Below are 18,898 nucleotides of genomic sequence, written 5' to 3' on the forward strand. Positions count from 1 at the left end.
CCAGGTGCCTCCCCCATCTCCATGTCCCTTCTTGATAAAGGTGAACCACCATGGGATAGCAGCATAAAGCTGAGATTAACCTGACCAGATCTACATTTATTCACTACATCTTGGCTTGCCATACTGTGTGGAGATGAACACAGGATCGTATCCAAAGTTCAGACAGGTGGCATTACCATTGTGTCTGTGAAGTTCCATCAAATTAGAGATTGTCTTTAACCTGGAGTGGTCACAATAAATTCTAGAGTTACTGCCCATTTCGTCGAACTAATAGATCCATATTTCTAAGTATGAAGGAAGTTTGGAACCCTAGCTTTATGTTCTCACGAATGGTCATAGTACCTACTGTTGCTGAGATGAGTGAATGATGGTCATTGTCAATGTTCTCTGCTCACCTCTCTTTCTTCCTGTGGTCTGAAAACGGTCATTTAAAAAGGTGTTGCATCTATAAAGCCAATATTCTCTAGTTGTCTCTCCTAAATGACTATGAAAATATTTTGCCTTCTGGAGCTTAACAGAAAGACAGCAGATGAGATGTTAGAGCAAGGACCCACCCCTGATGTGGGGATGGATGTCTCCGGAGTAAAATACTGGATTTAGGGGCTTAAGGGCAGAACTGAGGAGAACCGATGGAGAGCTGGGGTCAGCCAATGATAGCCTGTTGGCCAAATCCAGCCTCAGCCTGTTTTGGTGAAGGCACTGTTCCTTGTCCGTTGTCTATGACTGCTTTCACACTTTGATTGCAGAGGTGAGTATTCGTGAACATGCCTGTGTGACTCACAGAGCCTAAAAACCTAAAATACTTATCAGCCTCTTTATAGAAGAAGGTTGAGGGTCCCTAATACAGATAAAATATAATGGGAAAATTAAAAGACAAATTACCTGAAGGTTTCCTTTTGTGCTGGAATTGGTGGTTGGGTAAGAAAAAACCAAGTGGGGAATGCACATGCGTGGCTCATATTATAGAAATGCAAATATACACATAGGAAGTCTGTCTGGGGCCTTCAGAGTTCCCCTATACCCTGCAGGGGAAGAGGAGGGCAGTGGGGACCCAGGCAGAGAGGGGCCTTTGCCCTCCAGGGAGCTTGCCTACTGAGAGCCTCACAGTCATGAACACACGACTCCAGCCCCTTCTCTCCAGCGAAGAGCTGTTGTGCTCCCTGGCGTGGGGCTGTCTTTAGACTGCCTTGAGTTATAGACCCCCTGAAACTCCTGCTTCTCTCGGGGTGTGTGGGCTCAGAGCCCACCTTGCTGTCTGGGGTGCTGACCGCATGGATCAGATGTGATGCTTAATCGTAAAAGGAAATGTTGGTGTTCTTCCCTCTGAGTTTTCCTGTTCTGCAGTGTCGTTGGAATAGAAAGAGCAGTGGGCCAGCTGGTGGTAGCCACCTTCAGTTCCAGCATCTTCTCTGGCTCCCATGGGCAGTGCTAGTTGTTTGCTTAGTTGTGTCTAAGCTCTGTGCATGATAGATTGAACACACAGGATCGCTTGAAGAAGCCCCTCGTTTAGTGCTCTGACTGCCCCCCACCCCTTCTGTGGTTCCCTTCTCCTAGCTTCTCTCTCAGGCACACATCCAGGCTCCTTGAGGGCAAAGGCGCTAGTTTGCCATCGTGTCTCTGTGTCTTGGCTGATGCTTGGCCCATGATGGATTCCCCATAAATACTGGCTTACCGACCCCATGTTTTGCCTCAGTAGGTGTCCAGCCAGCGGGAAGGCTTAGGATTTTTGTTTGTTTTTCATTTCTTTGGCTTTACTTATATACCTGACTTGTCAGTTCCTTCGGCAGTGCTCGGAATTCTAGGATTTGGGGTAATTGATAATTTTCCCTCTCTTCTGCCTGCCTGTCTGTCTGTCTGCCTGATGGCATCTTTTATTATCCCTTTTCTCCAGGGAGCCTGGGGGTCCCTTGACAGCCCTTTATAGCTCCTCCCTGCTTTTATGAGCATCTGCAACTTTTTCTTCACCATTACTGGACGATCAGAAGAAGTGAAGGTGTAGCGGTGTGTCTGATTTAGGATTTCACCTCTGTGTGAGGTGGACAGCTGGGCCGGCTTCTTTTCAAGGGAAAGTTGGGACCACCATCGCCTGATAACAGGTTTGGGTAATAGCGATATCTTACTTGATCTAAGGTTATTGATATTCTTTGGATTGTTGCTACAAATCAAAATTGTGGCTGTTTCTGTTAGCCCGTTAGCTCTACCTAGACTCATGCGTTGAACTGGAGGCACAAAGGAAGAAATTTCTAATGTAAGTGGCCTCCCGTTTATTTAGCTGCCCACTCTCGCACATAGATGCACATTCTTGTGAGATCGTTAATGCGATACTTATAAATTATCTGTCGGGTATCATAAGCACAGAACAAAGAGCCGGACAGCTCTGGCATGCTGTCAGAAGCCCAGCACTGTGTTCGCGTGGTAGGAGCTACGTTTGCTGGAAGGTACTTCAGAGGTCCATCTAGTCCAGTGTCTTCATAGGTGAGGACGCTGCAGCTCGTGGAGAGGAGACTTGCTTCAGGTCAGCCCATCTGATTAGGGCATAATTAGAGCTAAAATCCTCATCTTCTGACCCCTAAGAGCAATGATTGTTTGATAGCTATTCGAAGAAGCAAACCCACAAAACCCAGCAGTTACTGTCAACTCATGGCCATTCTGAAATTTGACTTGAATTTCTAAAAATGTCTTGATTCCAATATATTTGGGTTTTAAATATGCATTGCCAAACTACGGATGGATCACATTTGTTTATTTATTTATTTTTTTCCTAACTTGACTTAAATGCTTCTGAGTAAATAATCTTTCTGGAGACCACGGTTCAGCTTCAGCTGCTTGGTTAGTTGCGTTTTCAGAGTAACAGAATTGGCACCTGTCCTGTGGCCCAGTCTGTTAGGACTGCAGTTATCCCAGTGGGCAGGGCTAGTCCTTCGATTGTGTGGCATGTCCTTGGGGCTGACCATGGCAATCTGGCTGGTCTGCTGCCCTCTGCCTGTTTAGCCATGATCTCTCTGTCCCCCCCGCCTGCTCTGCTACCGAGGCCACTCTGCATCTAGACTGTCCCCATTCCCTGCTGCATGGCCCTGGCCATCCAAGACTCGTTAGTGACAGCTTTCACTTTCTAGATTCTTGACATCATTAAATACAGCAAACCAGGGATGCTCATAGGAGGAGACAATGCAAACATTAGAGTTTGGGCCGATGGAATTCTCACTTAAAAGTTGCCAGAGTCCTAGAATCCACTGCCTTCTCCATTAAATCAGAGATAGTAGTTAACACCAGTTGGACGCTGCATGTGTTATGCAATCGTGTCCTGAAAGGATGGCTCTCGGCTACCGGAGGACCAGAAGTCAGCGACACATCTGTCACTGCCAGGCGATTCCCATTCTTGCCACTAATCAGAGTGTTTGCTAAGATCCAATGTAACTAAGTGGTCTTGGCCGCTGAAATACCACATTAAATGGAATTGTAATTATTTCATTTAATCTCATTTCAAATATTTACATTTTCTTGAAGAATGAAGCAAATGACCTGCATCAGAAAGACATGCTATTTCAATAGAGTAAGAAAAGCAGCAGTACAGTGTCTATTTTAATCTCTGACTTTGAGATTTTTCTCAACATGATCATTAAATTTAAGATCGTGATGGGGAGCATCAGATGGAACAGTTCAAGGTCAGCCAGATATAATCACTATCAGTTCATACCACGGTTCTGAGGTGAGGCCTCCCAATTAATGTCACGGTCACAAATCTAAATCAGAATGTATGAAACTTCTTAAGAGTACAAGCAGAGTAAAACTATGTGGATTATTTATTTCATTGACTTTTATCCTCATATGCTTGGGCTTCTAAAAGCAACTGGGACTTATATAAATAAAAAACTCAGTATTGGAGACCTGTGTGTTTTTTTTTTTTTTTTTTTTTTTACCACCCACTAAATTCATAGTAGCACTTTATCATGCCCACAACTTTTATAAAGATGCTTAAAATTACATGGTTTTTAAAAAGGGGGGAAATTTTATATTGTGAAAATATATCAGTGTTGGAAAGCATCAAATATCCACTGCCCCCAAACAACAGCAACATGCATAAGCCTCAAGTTTTTGGCATTTCCTCCCCAAATCATGCCTCCCTCTACTAACACAAATCTCAATCTATTTCTTTTTTGTTTGTTTGTTTAAGGTTTTATTTATTTATTTATTTATTCATTTACTCACTTACTTGAGAGAATGAGAGCACCTGAGCAGGGGGCCAAGGGGAAGGAAGGGGGAGAAAACCTTGAGCACACTCAGAGGAGCACAGAGCCCGATATGGGGCTCCATCTCACAATTTTGAGATCACGACCTGAGCCGAAACCAAGAAAAGTGTTTTAGGGACACCTGGGTGGTGCAGTCGGTTGGATGCCTGATGCCTGATGCCTGATTTCGGCTCAGGTCATGGTCTCAGGGTCATGAGATTGAGCCCCTTGTTGAGCCCCACATTGGGCTCCACGCGGAGTCTGCTCCTATTCCTACCCTTTCCCTCTGCCCATCCCCCTGCTCATTCTCTCGCTCTCTCAAATAAATAAATATATATTTTTTAAAAAGGCATTTTAAACCAAGGCATGCATTACTACTTCGTTCATTGATCGTACAACTAATATCATTTATGAAACTAAGTACCATTTTATGAAAATATGTTTGAAAAGAAGTTCTGGGGCAGCCCGGGTGGCTCAGCAGTTGGCTCAGCAGTTTAGCCGTCGCCTTCGGCCCAGGGTGTGGTCCTGGAGACCCAGGATCGAATCCCACATTGGGCTCACTACATGGAATGGAGCCTGCTTCTCCCTCTGCCTGTGTCTGTGCCTCTCTCTCTGCGTCTCTCATGAATAAATAAATAAAATCTTAAAAAAGAAAAGAAAAGAAAAGAAAAGAAGTTCTGTCTTCTAGGCCATAATTATTTCCTGAATAACTTCCTTTAGCTGCTCTTCCTCTTCTGATGTTTTCTGATCTTCAGATTCTTTCAAAATAAATCATTCCAATGTATTTCACTATACACCTGTTTGCACACATTCTACCAAAGGGCCGTTTCCCCTTAAGTGTCACGAGTGCTTCCCTGGAATGCCGTATCTTGTTCCCGTGAGGAAATAACATCAACCCCTGATTCCTGAGGCTCTTGCCAACGTGTGCTTCGTGTATGATGCATTTGACTGGGCACCCGAGTTTGTTTTCCAGCTTATGTGGGCCTTCCTTGTTCGCATACCATTTCTTCTATGGGTGACTCACGCCTTTCCAGATTCTGAAGAAAGGGAAAAGGGATGATTCATCATTAGCTTCGGTCCACAGGCTCATAAATTTCCTTCTCTTTACCTAACTAATCATCATCCTTACTAATTATGCTACAGAAAATAAACTGGAATGCAGTATAGGCTGGCTTAAGATAGAACAAGTCCATGTATAAATGAGAGATGCCACCGTCAAAATGGTTTGAGTGGCTAAGCATGGAAGAGAGGAACTGTTTCCCCATCTGGCATTTGTGTTCAGCCTCTACTGTAGGGCCTAGACTTACTTGGATAGAGTTGGAGATTGAGTAGTGTAATGTAGTTTTAAGGGAGCTTAACACCAATTAAGTGAACATTACTTGGAACATAAATTCATGAATAAAATTGGATGTTGGTTTTGTTGAAAAATGATGGCATGGCAAGTCTTGGGGCAGGGCCAAGGAGAACACTTGCATTCTTCCTCCCAAGCTGTTCAACATGGCAGTTCTTTGAGAGCCAGGAAGAGCTCTCTGGGCAGGGAGGGAGAGAGAGAGAACCTGTGCTCCTTGCACCCTTTACCGGCCTTCAGCTACACTTCCATTTTGCCCCGTTGGCTGGTGATCCGCAGGCTTCCAGAGGCTGGATGACCTGTACTAGGGTCACAGCTGGTAGTGATAGAGCAAGGTTTTGAGCCAAGGTTCTTGGAGGCCAAAGTCCCTGCTCTTCCCACTCTGCTAATCTGCTGCCCACATTTTTATATGGAAAGAAGGTAAATAATAAGGGAGGAAGGAAGGTTAATAAATCGGTGGTCACTGTTTCGGTGCTGGGGTCAGGAAACATGTCCCGGCTCCATATATCTCGGAGGTAGTGGTCCTGAGGGCCATTGTGAAGGAAAGCAGTCTCCAAATTCAGGAAGGGGATGCAGGGCTCTGTGCTTTTTCTCATACCCATCCCCCATCTCATCCTTTCCACCACCAGAGCTCAGAGCCCCCCTCCCGCCCGGCCGCACCCTCCTCTCCCTGGGGTCCCTGGTACTCTGTCCAGGGGCTTTAACGGTAAGGATCCATCGGAGCATGGGCCCGGATTCCCCAGTGAAGCCTGTGTTTCACTTTTGTATTTAAAGAAAAAATATATTCAGTACCTTGGGGATCATTTTAGAAGATTTAGAAGATTCTTTTTTTTGTTGTTTTTTTAAAGATTTTATTTATTTGTTCATGAGACACAGAGAGAGAGAGAGTCAGAGACACAGGCAGAGGGAGAAGCAGGCTCCATGCAGGGAGCCCGACATGGGACTCGATCCTGGGTCTCCAGGATCACGCCCTGGGCTGAAGGCAGGTGCTCAACCTCTGAGCCCCCCCTGCAGACCTCCCCCTCCCCGCCCCTCGGGCACCCCCATTCTAGAAGATTCTATCCTGGCTGCCAAGACACGGGGAATTCCCATTCTGCGGGCCCATGGGCCCCCTTCCCAGCCCTGCACGCCCCCTGGGCCTGGGGGGGCCTGGGCGCTCCTGCCCCCCTTCTCCTGCCCCAGATGCCTCTGGGCTCAAAACTGGGTGTTGGACTCCTCGCCCCTCAGCCCTGGGCCTGCCCCGTGGCCCCCCACTGCCTCGTGGGGACTCGGGTGCCCACATCCTGGGCCCCGCACACTCCATTGCACCCCCTACTCCACCTGAATCGCCCTGAGGGACACGAGGGGCCACCTGTCCCCGGAGCCCCACGGCCCCCTCCGTGCCCTCCCGCTGCTCTGCCTCCTGCTGCCGGGGCTGTGCGGGGACATGGGGGTGGCTTCCCTTGCCGCAGCTCTTCCTTTTAGGGGGACTTAGTGGTGTGCTCCCCAAGCCGTCCCTCTGTTCTGTGTCGTCTCCAGCCCATGGGCCTTCCGTGGCCGTCGCCTGGCTCTCAGGTCCAAGCCCGACCCTGCTCTGCAGCAGCAGCTCCAGGCTTGCGGGCTTTGTCCGGCTCTTCCATGTCTTCCTGAAGAACTCATTTCGTGGATCTTCCTCACATCTCAACTGGAGTAAGGCCCAGACAGGGGCGCTCTCTCGGGATCCCCGTTTCTCCTAGGGATGCCACCCACTGGAGATGTCACTTGCACCTTCTCGCCGGTGACCACGTGGTAACATAGGACAGGTGTCACTCGGCTTCTCCAGAACCGCTCAGCACTTCTCATCTTCATCCCAGTTGCCAGTCTTTCCTTCAATGACTCGCTACCTCTTGTCTGATATTATAATAGCTTTTCAGCAGGTCTTTCCAATCTATCTTGAATATGACTACCTAATGAGTCATTCTCATAATCCTTTTTTTTTTTTAAGATTTTTATTTACTTATTGGAGAGAAGGAGAGAGGGAAAGCATGAACCAGGGAAGGGGCAGAGGGAGAGGGAAAAGCAGACTCTGCTGAGCAGGGACCCAGATGCGGGGTTCCATCCCAGGACCCCAGGATCATGACCTGAGCCGAAGGTAAACAACCCAGGTGCTGCTCATTCCCATACTCTTGCCCTCTCTGGGGTCTACCCATTGCCCACTACAAAGTCCCACATCCGAGCAGCCCTGGTGGCTCAGCGGTTTAGTGCCGCCATCAACCCAGGACGTGATCCTGGGGTCCTGGGATCGAGTCCCACATCGGGCTCCCTGCATGGAGCCTGCTTCTCCCTCTGCCTGTGTCTCTGCCTCTCTCTCTCTCTGTGTGTCTCTCATGAATAAACAAATAAAATATTAAAAAAAAAAAGTCCCACATCCTTGGCCTGGCACTCGAACCTGTCTAAGTTGTGTGTGGTCTGGGCCTGGCCACACTCCTCTCTCTCCTTCCCTGCAGGACTGGGCTCCCCGGCTGGGCCAGGGGAAGGGTGCTTACAGGCATCTGGGGGCGCCTGGCTGGTTCAGTCGGTGGGGCATGCGAATCTTGATCTTGGGGATCTAAGTTTGGGCCCCACGTTGGGTGTAGAGATTACTTAAAAATAAAAACTTTAAAAAAGATAATTAAAAAGATGAATCCATTTCAAAGACCTAAAGATAAAAGCTAAAACTATGAAACTGAAGGGTGGGCATTTTTAAGTTACTCTCTTATTAGGAAAAAAACCATCCCCTGGCCAGTGCCACAGGTAGAGTCTAGAAGTAATTCTGTAATGGCTCACCCTCTCTCCTTTGCTCACAGTGATTTCTGAACCTAAAAGAAAGTGCCCCCTAATTTTACATGTCTACATCCTCTCCATAATCCAGATTTTTCATGGAGCCATCCCCGATTCCTCCCTTCCTGTATGGCATGTATCACTCTATATTTATATTACGACTGTTAGCACGCATAACTGGTTACGGCTAGGCTGGGAGTCTCTTAATAGGCAGTGACAAGGTCTTAGTTACAAGAGACAAAAGCAAATACCATCATGCCTGACACATGGCAGATGTCCAATAAGAACTGGAATGAATAAATGAATGGAAGAAGAAATCTATTCACGTTTTCTTTTTTACCTAACCCTAAATTGCCTAAGAGTAGCATTTGGGTTTTTTTGTTTTTTTGGGTTTTTTTGTTTTAATTTTTATTTATTTATGATAGTCACAGAGAGAGAGAGAGAGGCAGAGACATAGGCAGAGGGAGAAGCAGGCTGTATGCAGGGAGCCCGACGTGGGATTCGATCCCGGGTCTCCAGGATCACGCCCTGGGCCAAAGGCAGGCGTCAAACCGCTGCGCCACCCAGGGACCCCTAAGAATAGCATTTGGATCTGATTCATCTTTATGCCCTATAGTAGCTAGCATTGTGCTTTGTGCCTGATTGATGCCCCACAGCTACTTAATGTCTTTAATTTTTTACTTTTTTTCGGCTTTACTGAGGTATAGTTGACAAAATTGTAAGTTATTTGAGGCGTGCGTGGTGGTGATTTGCTACGCGTACATTGTGAAAGGACCCCCTCCAGCTGATAACATGTCCATCACCTCATATGTTTTTTTTCCAGTGAAAACATTTGAGTTCTACCTTTACCAAATTTCATTTATTCAACAAACACTTCTTGAATTAATAGAGAGATACGCAGTCGATTATGATACGAATTTCTGAATGCTGTATTACTATATTTGACTTTCAATAGTTTAGGCACCTTTACTACAGCTAAAATATTTGACACTGTGTTTCTCTTTTGGACTGTCATTGTTAATTTTTGCCAGTGATTATTTTTTACTTTAAACTTTGCTGCATTTCTAATTTTTTAAAAAGATTTTATTTATTTGACAAAGAGAGAACACGAGCAGTGGGTATGGGTGGTGGGGTGGTAGGGTGGTGGGCAGAGGGCGAGGGAGAAGCAGGGAGCCCGACTGTGGGGCTTGATCCCAGGACCCCAGGTCATGACCTGAGCTGAAGGCAGATGCTTAACCGACTGAGCCACCCAGGCGCCCCCTGCATTTCTAATTTTGATTTTAACAAATCATATTGGCGAGGAGTACGTTCGTAATTTCACAAAGGAAGTTAGAAGAAGGTGGTTTGCTTTTTAAGAAACATGTGTTGGAGCTTCTTTTCCATGTTAGCTCCTGGCTCTGGGAGTGGGTTGGGATTCAATGACTAGGAATTATTTCTACAATAGTGGTTGGGTAGTTCTCTCCAAAGTCATCGTGATTCCATCCAGAGAGTAAATTTGGATGCTTTCAATAGGAAACCGGGTTGGGCTGCCTTCGTTGAAACACTAGAGCACCAGGGGGTTCCTCAAACCCCGGTTAAGTTGAACTGAGTTACTCTGCTGCCTTTCAATACCTGGAGGCTCATGCTATTTTTGCTCTTACTGTTTTATGGTAGGGGCTGCCTGCCGGTCTTCTCTGGCAGCCTTTTGCTATACCGCACTTGATTAGGATTGGTGAGTGAATAGTATTTGCTTGTGGTCCCATTACCTGGTGCAAGCCTAAATATTAATGAAATTAAAAGGACTGAAAAATACTAATGGTCCTTGTGTGCCTTTGTGACCCCCGCTGCCTGAAGGCTCATTGCAGTTGCTGCCTTTTGAGGCTGTCGTTTCCAGTTTTTGTCGCTTAAAACCAGATGATAAAAATTACTCTGTTTCAGTGATTTGATCGGAAAAAAATAACAGATGCCTGTGCATGCTCCTTTGGGCAGCACCGTTTTAATTTCCGATGAGAGAGAGGAATAGTCCTAACCCGTATAGAATGGGCGAACTAGTTCGTTATGAGTCCCTAGGTTTGGGACGTTGCCTGAACCTGGCAATGAATGCTTACAGGAGGGTAAGTTGAGTCAGGAAAAGAAGACCAGAGGGTCTAAGGAAAGAAATTTACTTTTAGGAGATGCTACAAAGCATTAAAAAAAAATTTTTTTTTTTTTTTACAAAGCATCTTAGAAGCTTGAGAATTTCCCCAGTAGATTTTAGAAGAACAAGCCAGGGTCCACCAAAATACGTAAAACAGAATCAAGACTCCCTCTTTATGAACTATGGGGCATTATGTACCCCCATGAAGTCATTCCCTTTAGAAACGAGCAAAGTATTTACCATAAGAAGCCACCTGAGACAACCCGTCTACCTTCCACTGGGCATTACCCGCGGGAATCCTGTAATCTCGAGTGGGAAATTTTTATTTATTTATTTATTTTTAACCCAGCATCAGGACTTTTGAACTCCCATCAGATGTGCTGACATCTGAGCTTGTTGGAAATAATTAACTTTTCTGCCTTTTTTTTTTTTTTTTTGTCTTCTTCAGAAATGAACACACTTGAGTATGCTCTGTGCCTGTGAGCTCCCGGGTCACCCGGCCACCGCGGAAAGACCAGAAGGAGGAGGGTGTGGGCCTGCCGGCCTCTGAGAACAAGCTCCTCCGGCGGCCTTGGCCTTGGCCTTGGCCTCCCCGCCACCCGGCCACGATGGAGACGCTCTCCCAAGATTCTTTGCTGGAATGTCAGATCTGTTTCAATTACTACAGCCCCCGGCGAAGGCCCAAGCTGCTGGACTGCAAACACACCTGCTGCTCGGTGTGCCTCCAGCAGATGAGGACGAGCCAGAAGGACGTGAGATGCCCGTGGTGCCGGGGCATCACCAAGCTGCCCCCGGGCTTCTCCGTGTCGCAGCTCCCCGACGACCCCGAGGTCCTGGCGGTCATCGCCATCCCGCACGCGTCCGAGCACACCCCGGTCTTCATCAAACTTCCCAGCAATGGGTGCTACATGCTGCCCCTGCCCATCGCCAAAGAGCGAGCGCTGCTGCCCGGAGACCTGGGCTGCCGCCTGCTGCCCGGGAGCCAGCAGAAGCCCGTCACGGTGGTGACGATCCCCGGGGAACAGCAGCCCCTGCAGGGGGGGCCGCCCCAGGAGGCGGCGGAGGAGGAGCCAGACAGGCGGGGCGCGGCGAAAAGCTCCACCTGGTCCGGGGTGTGCACTGTGATCCTTGTGGCCTGCGTCCTGGTCTTCCTCCTGGGCATCGTGCTGCACAACATGTCTTGCATTTCTAAGCGCTTCACTGTGATATCCTGTGGCTGAGCGGGCCTGCCGAAGTCTCTCGTGGGTGCCAACTAGGGGTTGAGCAGGTGTTGGTGATGGGATCGCAGCGAGAAGGAGGGGGGCGACGCTGATCATTTGGTGCCAGCGCTGGCCTCGGGGCTGCCACTTGATTAGCAGAGGGCAGACGTGAGGTCTCCACAGGATACCAGGCAAATCATTCTGAGTGTTGGTGGCAACAGCTTCGAAGACGATTGCATGCATCCTCATAATCATTTACTAAATGGACTGTAATTTCTGATTTTTCAAAATCATGTTACGAGATAGACGTATTCTACTTAGACGTTAAACCGTGCAAGTGCATACAATGTGATCTTCTCTAAATGTGGTAGATTAAAACAAAGATGCTATGTATACAAGTAGAATTAAACCTGAGAATCCATGTAAAAATTCAGCGACGACATGCAGTGCTGGTTTCTTTCCCCTTTTTAATGGAAATCCAGTCTCGTTTAGTTGCTAAGGCTTTTTATACCTTTTGAATGGCACCCAAATTAAAGTAAGTGAAGTGGACTGTCATTTTTTTTTGAAGAAAATGTTTGAACAAGTGTTCCCGGTGTGTTGTGTTTTGTTAGACACCTTCATTTTTCTTCCCTTGTAATTAGAGCTCGCTACGTGTTTATTAAACTGAAAGCCCAACGGGGGAGCAATAAACTGAGTAATCATGAGAAATACCTAATCCCACAGGAACCCTATATGCCAATTTTTCTCAAGCCATCTCATGAGATAAGGATTTTAAATGTAAATATTGTGTATTTGTGTGTGTGTGCGTGTGTGTCATTTGATTTACCTCAGGTTTTGAATCTTTTCAGAAGAATCCCAGGAGTAAGACTTTGTGGGCCCGAATGAGTCCAGGGTCTGACACAGTGGCCACCTCTTGGGCACCGGGACCCGCTCCGTGAAGTGTCACCCACTCGTCACTTCCAACATTTGCTCCTCTTCTGTGTATTCAAGTCCTGTGTTCTGTGAGGCACAAATGGAAAGTAACAGAAGACTCTGTCTTTTGTCCCGGTTTGGAGGTGTCATAGTAGAAATGAGTGTTGTTCGTCGATGACAAACCCGGACTGACATTTTAATAGACAGTCCATGATTACTTTTCGAAAGATGTCGCGCTGTGAGAATTAAACCGTTTAGGATTCTAGTTTCCTCTTCTTGCTGGTATAAGTGAGACGATCTCTTGTATTTCAAAATGTTTTTATTGAGAAAAGTGACAAGGTAAACCAACAACTCACATTCCCAATTTAAGTGGATCAGTTCATCATAAATTCTCAAATATTCTTAAATGTGTAGTGGCCTACAGATGCTCATGAAGAAAGATCTGCTGGCGTTAAGCAGTAAATTCCTGTGCCTGGATGTGTGTGCATTCAGAAATAGCTGTGAGCTTTTACAGTTCTCCTCCAATTTCTTTTATGGAATTCATGAAGCAAGTGTATTTGAAAGCTCAAAGTAGAAATTAGGTTAAAATGCCATTTTATTGTGTAAGCTATTGGGCATTATACAACAAATAATCTAGGATTTATTTGGTATTAATAATTTAGGTATCATATTAGCTGAATACTATCCTCTATTACGTAACATAATATACTGTTGGGTTAGTGTCAACTTCTCAAAATCTGCCAGGCTGCCGTGATGCATGTCTGACCTCATTTCTATTCCTCTTGGAGGAAAAAAAAAAAATCACCAAAATGTTGCATTAAGAATGCTACATTTCAAATAGACTTTCCCCTTTGCAATTTCCAGCCAGGCCATATTTGAGTTAATTTTGTGAATGATATCTGCATCTGTTTATGTACAGTATGAAGTGACTGGCCCTGTAGTGTAGTATGTCCTCGAGTTCTGTGTGTTAAGTAGGTTAGATGTAGACACTAATGCGTGTGGCTGTAGAGCCCTGTGTTTCTTAGTGCAAAGCTGTAGAGTAAAAATGTCCACGTAACTTAAAAACAATCCCATGCTAGAGCTGCAGGTGAGCAGTGCAAAATTAATCGGCTCTGTGATACATTCTTGAATTTTCAATTTAAGGTAGTAATAATACCAAGATCAGAATTTCCTGTGTGAGTCTTACTGACCTAAGAAATATTGTTTAAATGCATTCTGCCTCCAGTTACCTGTACATTGCCTCTTACGGTGCGCCGTTGTGCACACATGTAAGTGCGCATGTGTTTGTGTGTGCGTGTCATACCTCAGCCTACAGATAGAATTTTTGTCGACTGGCTGTTTCACTGTTAGCTGGCATCCCCTTGCTCTGGCCTCTTCTGGCATTTCCTCACAACATGAACAACTCATCTACCCCGTGTGACAAAAGTCCAGTGACCCAATCAACCGGAATTCACAGTTGCACATGAGTGAAAAAAATCACAACTGAAAGCACAGAGTCAGAGCTGAAAGCATTCCCCGGTGGCTTTGTTTCGTACATGAGCCCGTGGAGGCCCACAGAGGTAGGTGGCCCCTTGAAATTCTGCAACAAAAGGGAGATGAGAACTGCATTAAAGTTTCTCTTGCTCCTTCTTATGCCTGTTGACATCTCTGTCGGACTGTGAGCCTTTGGAGGGTGGATGCATACCCTTTACTCCTTTACTGACTCAACTATTGCTTTAGGTTGTGTGGGTTTTTGTTGTTGTTGTTGGTTTTAATATATATACATATTCCTTTTAGTTAGCATCTACCTCTCTGGGAAATGAAAGGAGGGTTGATTAAAAGACGAATAGAGACATTTAATAAAAATGATGTGATTTGAATTTTTAAAATCGCACACCATTGGTTCCCTCCTCCCCCTTATGTAAAGGACAATGAGTGTTGTGTAAATAGTTAACTTTAAGAAGCATGAATTTTCATCTTTATTAATGATCTTGACATAAACAAGAGAATGCTCAATATGTTAAGTAGAGCCAAGTATGCTATCGAAAAGCGTTGTCTTTGGGAAATTTTCATATAATGACCTGGGGCATAAGTTGTGATGAAAAGGCAAATTGGTTCTCAGTTTCAGTCATACTTTATGATTAGAAAGCTAAAAGGTACTTTCTTTGAGAATATAATTAAGTTTAATCTTCTGCATGACTTCAGAGTAGGTCCCTTGAAGGTTAACCCATGTGCTGGTGCAGCCTTCGAGATCTAGTCTGTTCAGTAGACCTTTCTCGGATGATGGAAATGTTCTATAACCTATGCTGTCCAATATAGTAGCCACTGGCCACATTGGCTAGTGGGCAGTTGAAGCAGGGTTAGTACGACTGAGGAGGTGGATTTTGTATTTTAAGTTACTTAAACATAGTGGCTCACATGGCTAGTGGCTACCATATTGGACCATGGGGTTCTGGAGGGTTGTGCAGGGGAATCTAGCATCAGTGTTAATGGAATAAGGCTAGGAAGACAGTTTGTGGTTTAGTTACATGCAGTTGGCTGAAAAATCCTTTCTGGGCTTAAAAAGTATATGATCTCAAGTATGACAATAAAAATTCATTGTTGCCCTTTGGGGTTATTACTTACATACTTTGGGTCAAAGAATGGTCAGTGAAACTTAAAGAGTGCTTTCTGAAGCCCCGTTTCCGGGATCATTAGCTGCATGTGAATCTGTTGTCCAAAAATAGTAGTTAGACAGTAGCTGTAAAACGTTTGACTTGCAAGCTATGCATGACCTGTACTGTGAAACTGTGTCTAGGGTCTTACGGCCAAAAAGTAAATGTTACAGAAAAAAAGAAAAAAAAAAAGCACCTAATGAAATTCCTCTTTGCTTCCAGCATCTTCCCCAGACTTCATCACTGCATCAGTAAGGTGTGAAATGTAAAAGCAGGCATGTTTTGCAGTGCTCATAGAGGGTTTTTGTTTGCCCTTGAAGTCTGCTGGCTTGTCATTGTGTTTGGTGTGGGCATACGTGGGCATCCCTTTTCAGATGCCAGACTATAATAACATAGGTACTGTTTTTAGAGTGAGATTGGACACTGTTCTGGTCTTGTTTGGTTTTTCCTTTTATCCCTTTATCACTGAACGAATTGGAAATTTGCAGCCTTGCACAGAAGCTTTTTTTTTTTTTTTGGCTTAAAAAACATTGCCCATGGAATTTAAAGACTTTGGGGTTATTAAAGTTACTAAAACTGCTTTTTAAGTGAGTAAAGGAAAGCAGAAGACTTGGTTTGTGATATATTTTCATAGAAAGATGAGACTCTTCCTGACTGTATGGTGTGTATTCTAGTCTAGATTTTGGTTTGAAGAGTTCCCATTGCTTTATCTGAAATCCTGTGCTGTGTCAAAATTGGCTGGTCTGTTTTTCATTGCTTCTGAATATAATGTAAACATTGCATTCATTTCAATTTAGCCCAATTGAGTAAATTTTTTTTCTAGAACTTGTCGGTGGGCATGACCTTTATAGCTTGTCTTTTGAAATTATTATTAATATATATATATATATTTTTGCCAGAATGGTAGTTTTCCTTTGGACTCAGGAGGAATTTAGAGGTCCAGAGGTTATTGGTATGAGAGGAGCACTATCGAAAAGGTTTGAATTTCTATCTTCTCTTAAAAGAATGATGCTGCCAATCAATCAGTGTTTTGTTTCCACATAAGAAGTGTCACGAGTCAGTTGATCTATCATCCTTGACCTGGAAGAAGAGACTGTTCCTTGCCATTTCTGTCATTCCCAGTAAAACGTCACTTACAAGGTAACCTTTACCAAAAGAGAAGCTCCAAAAAAGAACAAAGTAATCAAGATAATTCAGTAACTGTTGAAAATAGTAATCTATCTCAAAGGCAATGAAGATCAGTTAAATTTTATTAAGCATGAAATACTTCTAAAAAAGAAGTGGAAATTCAAGCCATTGATTTTTTTTTTTTTTCTGACATGATTCCCTGTATAGAGATCTATATCTATATCTTCACATAGGTATAGACATGTAGATACACACACGACTTAGCTGTAACAGGAGTTTAAATATCAAGTAAAAAATGTTGTTAGTCATGTTTTCCAATTTGTGGGTTATATAATGTTAACTTTAGATGTTAATTTCTTAACAAATGCTATAGGTTGCATACATTATATCAAACCAACCACCTTTGGGAATGTCTATATAAATAAACTCTTGAGACTTCAAACATATGAAAAGGTGGGTTCTACTGTGTACATTTTATTGGAAAGCCATTGATGATTGAAGAGCATAAATAGGTGGGGCATTTAATTTCCATTTTCCAAACGGCTTGTTTTTTGACTCTGCTCAAGCATCATGGGTAGAGTACCGTTATTCCTGAACTCTTGCACAAGTTTCCTTGCACAGTTGGGCCAATGGGTTGTTGTATTTTTTTTTTTTTTTTTCAGGATTCACTGCCTGGGGTATCCCACTATGTATATCTCACTTATGATGTAGTGGTGCTTGAAAACCCTCATCTCGTTAGCTGGACTTTTATTATTCTAGTCTAAGATTTTTGATACTATTCATATTATGATCTTTTTAGGGACAATCAGTAATATTTGGGGCAGAGTACAGAGGAGTCTCTTGAAGTCTGCAACAGCATGCATTTTCTTTGTTTTTCTGGGGGTGCTCTCTTATAGTTGTCCCTGTTCTTCTAGAACATTGCTCTAAATTCATCACCATGGGATGTAGGGCTAGTAGCCCATGTGCAAGTTTTCTGTATTCTCCCTGTGAGTTACTGGGTTATTCTAACAAGAGTTCCAAGGAATGTTCAATTTTTAATTTGACATTTGCTTTTTGAGAATCTGGAAGTAGACAATTGAATGTGAGGGTGGTAAAGGAGCATGGGCAGTAGGAAGGAGGAGATAAGAGGGAAAAAAATGCCCCCTTAAAGGAGGAGCAAATAGCAACCTCAATCTATGTCATCTGTATTTAAATCGTGGGAGGACAAGAATAGCTGCTGCCATGCACCAAGCTTCAGAAAACAACTGGAGAGAAAAATTCTGTCTGGGAGCAGTGGAGATGTGGCCTCAGGTCTAGAGCAAAATAGATAGGCAGATGTGCCCAAGACAGTAAGAAGATACTTGCCTAAAAGGAGAGAAATCTGTAATGGGATCACAAGTTAAGACAAAATATATAGGAGCTAAAGAGCCGTCGTGGATGACTAGGAGTAATGTAGACAAGCACAATTGGTCCTTCTAGAACAGCCTGCCAAATTCCATTCCAGATGTTTCAGTTGAAGACATAGGGAATGGGTTCAGCTGATGAGAGAATGCAAGGAGGCCCCCCGGCGTTCTCTGCACACTAGACGCTCTAGAGTTGGTTGCTGAGTCATTACAAACTAATACCACCCTCTTACCAGTGAAATGCAGTGCCCCTGCCTGTGGATGTTTCCCAACTGAGTAGGTCAATAGTATTGGAAGACTCATTCAAGAATATTTTCGTTTTTCAATCCTGATTGTTGTCATTTCTTCTATTTTCTTTATTCCTGTTTGCCTCACTTGACAGTTGCAGGTGGGGAGGCTGGTTTCAGCTTGGGGTGGGTACAAACTCCCCAACCCAAGCCATGCAGCTGGTGAACAGGGTTCCCGCCATTTCTTCCAGCCCCACTGGTGGGTTCCCCGGCCCTCTTGATACCTAATACTCCAGTCAAATGGCTAGATTAATGCTGCTCTAGAGGCTAACTCAAGTCCTTGACATGTTTCATTTACAAGTATGTGGATTATTTATTTTAGGAGCTTTTCTTTTAAAGGGCCAAATAGCCCTACAGATAAATGAGCTGCTGGGCTGTGTAGAAAATATTGTTCAAATGTTGCCAAATAATTGACTTTGTAAGGGGGATATTAAGCTGCTGTTTATAAATCTGAATGTCTTAAAAGCATTCTTGCTTGCTCTCTCTGTTGTAGATGGTGTCTTAGCAAGTCCTGAGTTTTTCCAATGAACCCAATTTTAATATATGGTATTTTTGTATGCCAAACTGGTGTCTTGTCCTTTGTATATGTGGTAATGTTGATTTTATGACTACTGTTAAAACACATTTGCTATGATTAAAATTCATAAAACGATTTCAAATAGACTCACGCGTTGGTTTTTTTTTTTTTTCCTTCCTACTTCATGGAAAAAAAAATTGGCTAGAATTTTCATCATCAGCTACTCTAAGAATTTTAATAGACTTGTAATAAAGCAACACGGAGCTCCTGAGCCAAGAATTTTAAGTGGAGGTGACCTTCAAGTGGCTTCTCTGAGAAGCCAAAGAACGCATTTGTAATGAGTAAGCCCAAGCATGGTTTTGCAACTTG

The 18,898-nt window shown here is 44.2% G+C and overlaps 1 protein-coding gene across 8 annotated transcripts in view; it reads left to right on the forward strand.

The window, feature by feature from the left end:
- The window catches only part of RNF152 (ring finger protein 152), an 88,418-nt gene that overhangs the window by 61,240 nt on the left and 8,280 nt on the right, over positions 1-18,898 (forward strand). For 4 of the 8 annotated variants that reach the window (XR_005353417.1, XR_005353415.1, XR_005353418.1 and 1 more), the window contains exon 2: positions 10,920-16,355. Coding sequence is in view for 1 of the 8 variants with exons in the window: in XM_038525878.1 (XP_038381806.1) it covers positions 11,080-11,691 (612 nt within the window). In the remaining 7 variants the exon portion in view is untranslated. Of the gene's footprint in view, positions 1-10,919; positions 18,676-18,898 lie in introns of those variants that run through there. The other 4 variants (XR_005353419.1, XR_005353421.1, XR_005353420.1 and 1 more) reach the window with 3 other exon arrangements.

The sequence above is a fragment of the Canis lupus genome, chromosome 1 (genome assembly GCF_011100685.1).
Source record: "Canis lupus familiaris isolate Mischka breed German Shepherd chromosome 1, alternate assembly UU_Cfam_GSD_1.0, whole genome shotgun sequence".
NCBI lineage: Eukaryota > Metazoa > Chordata > Mammalia > Carnivora > Canidae > Canis > Canis lupus.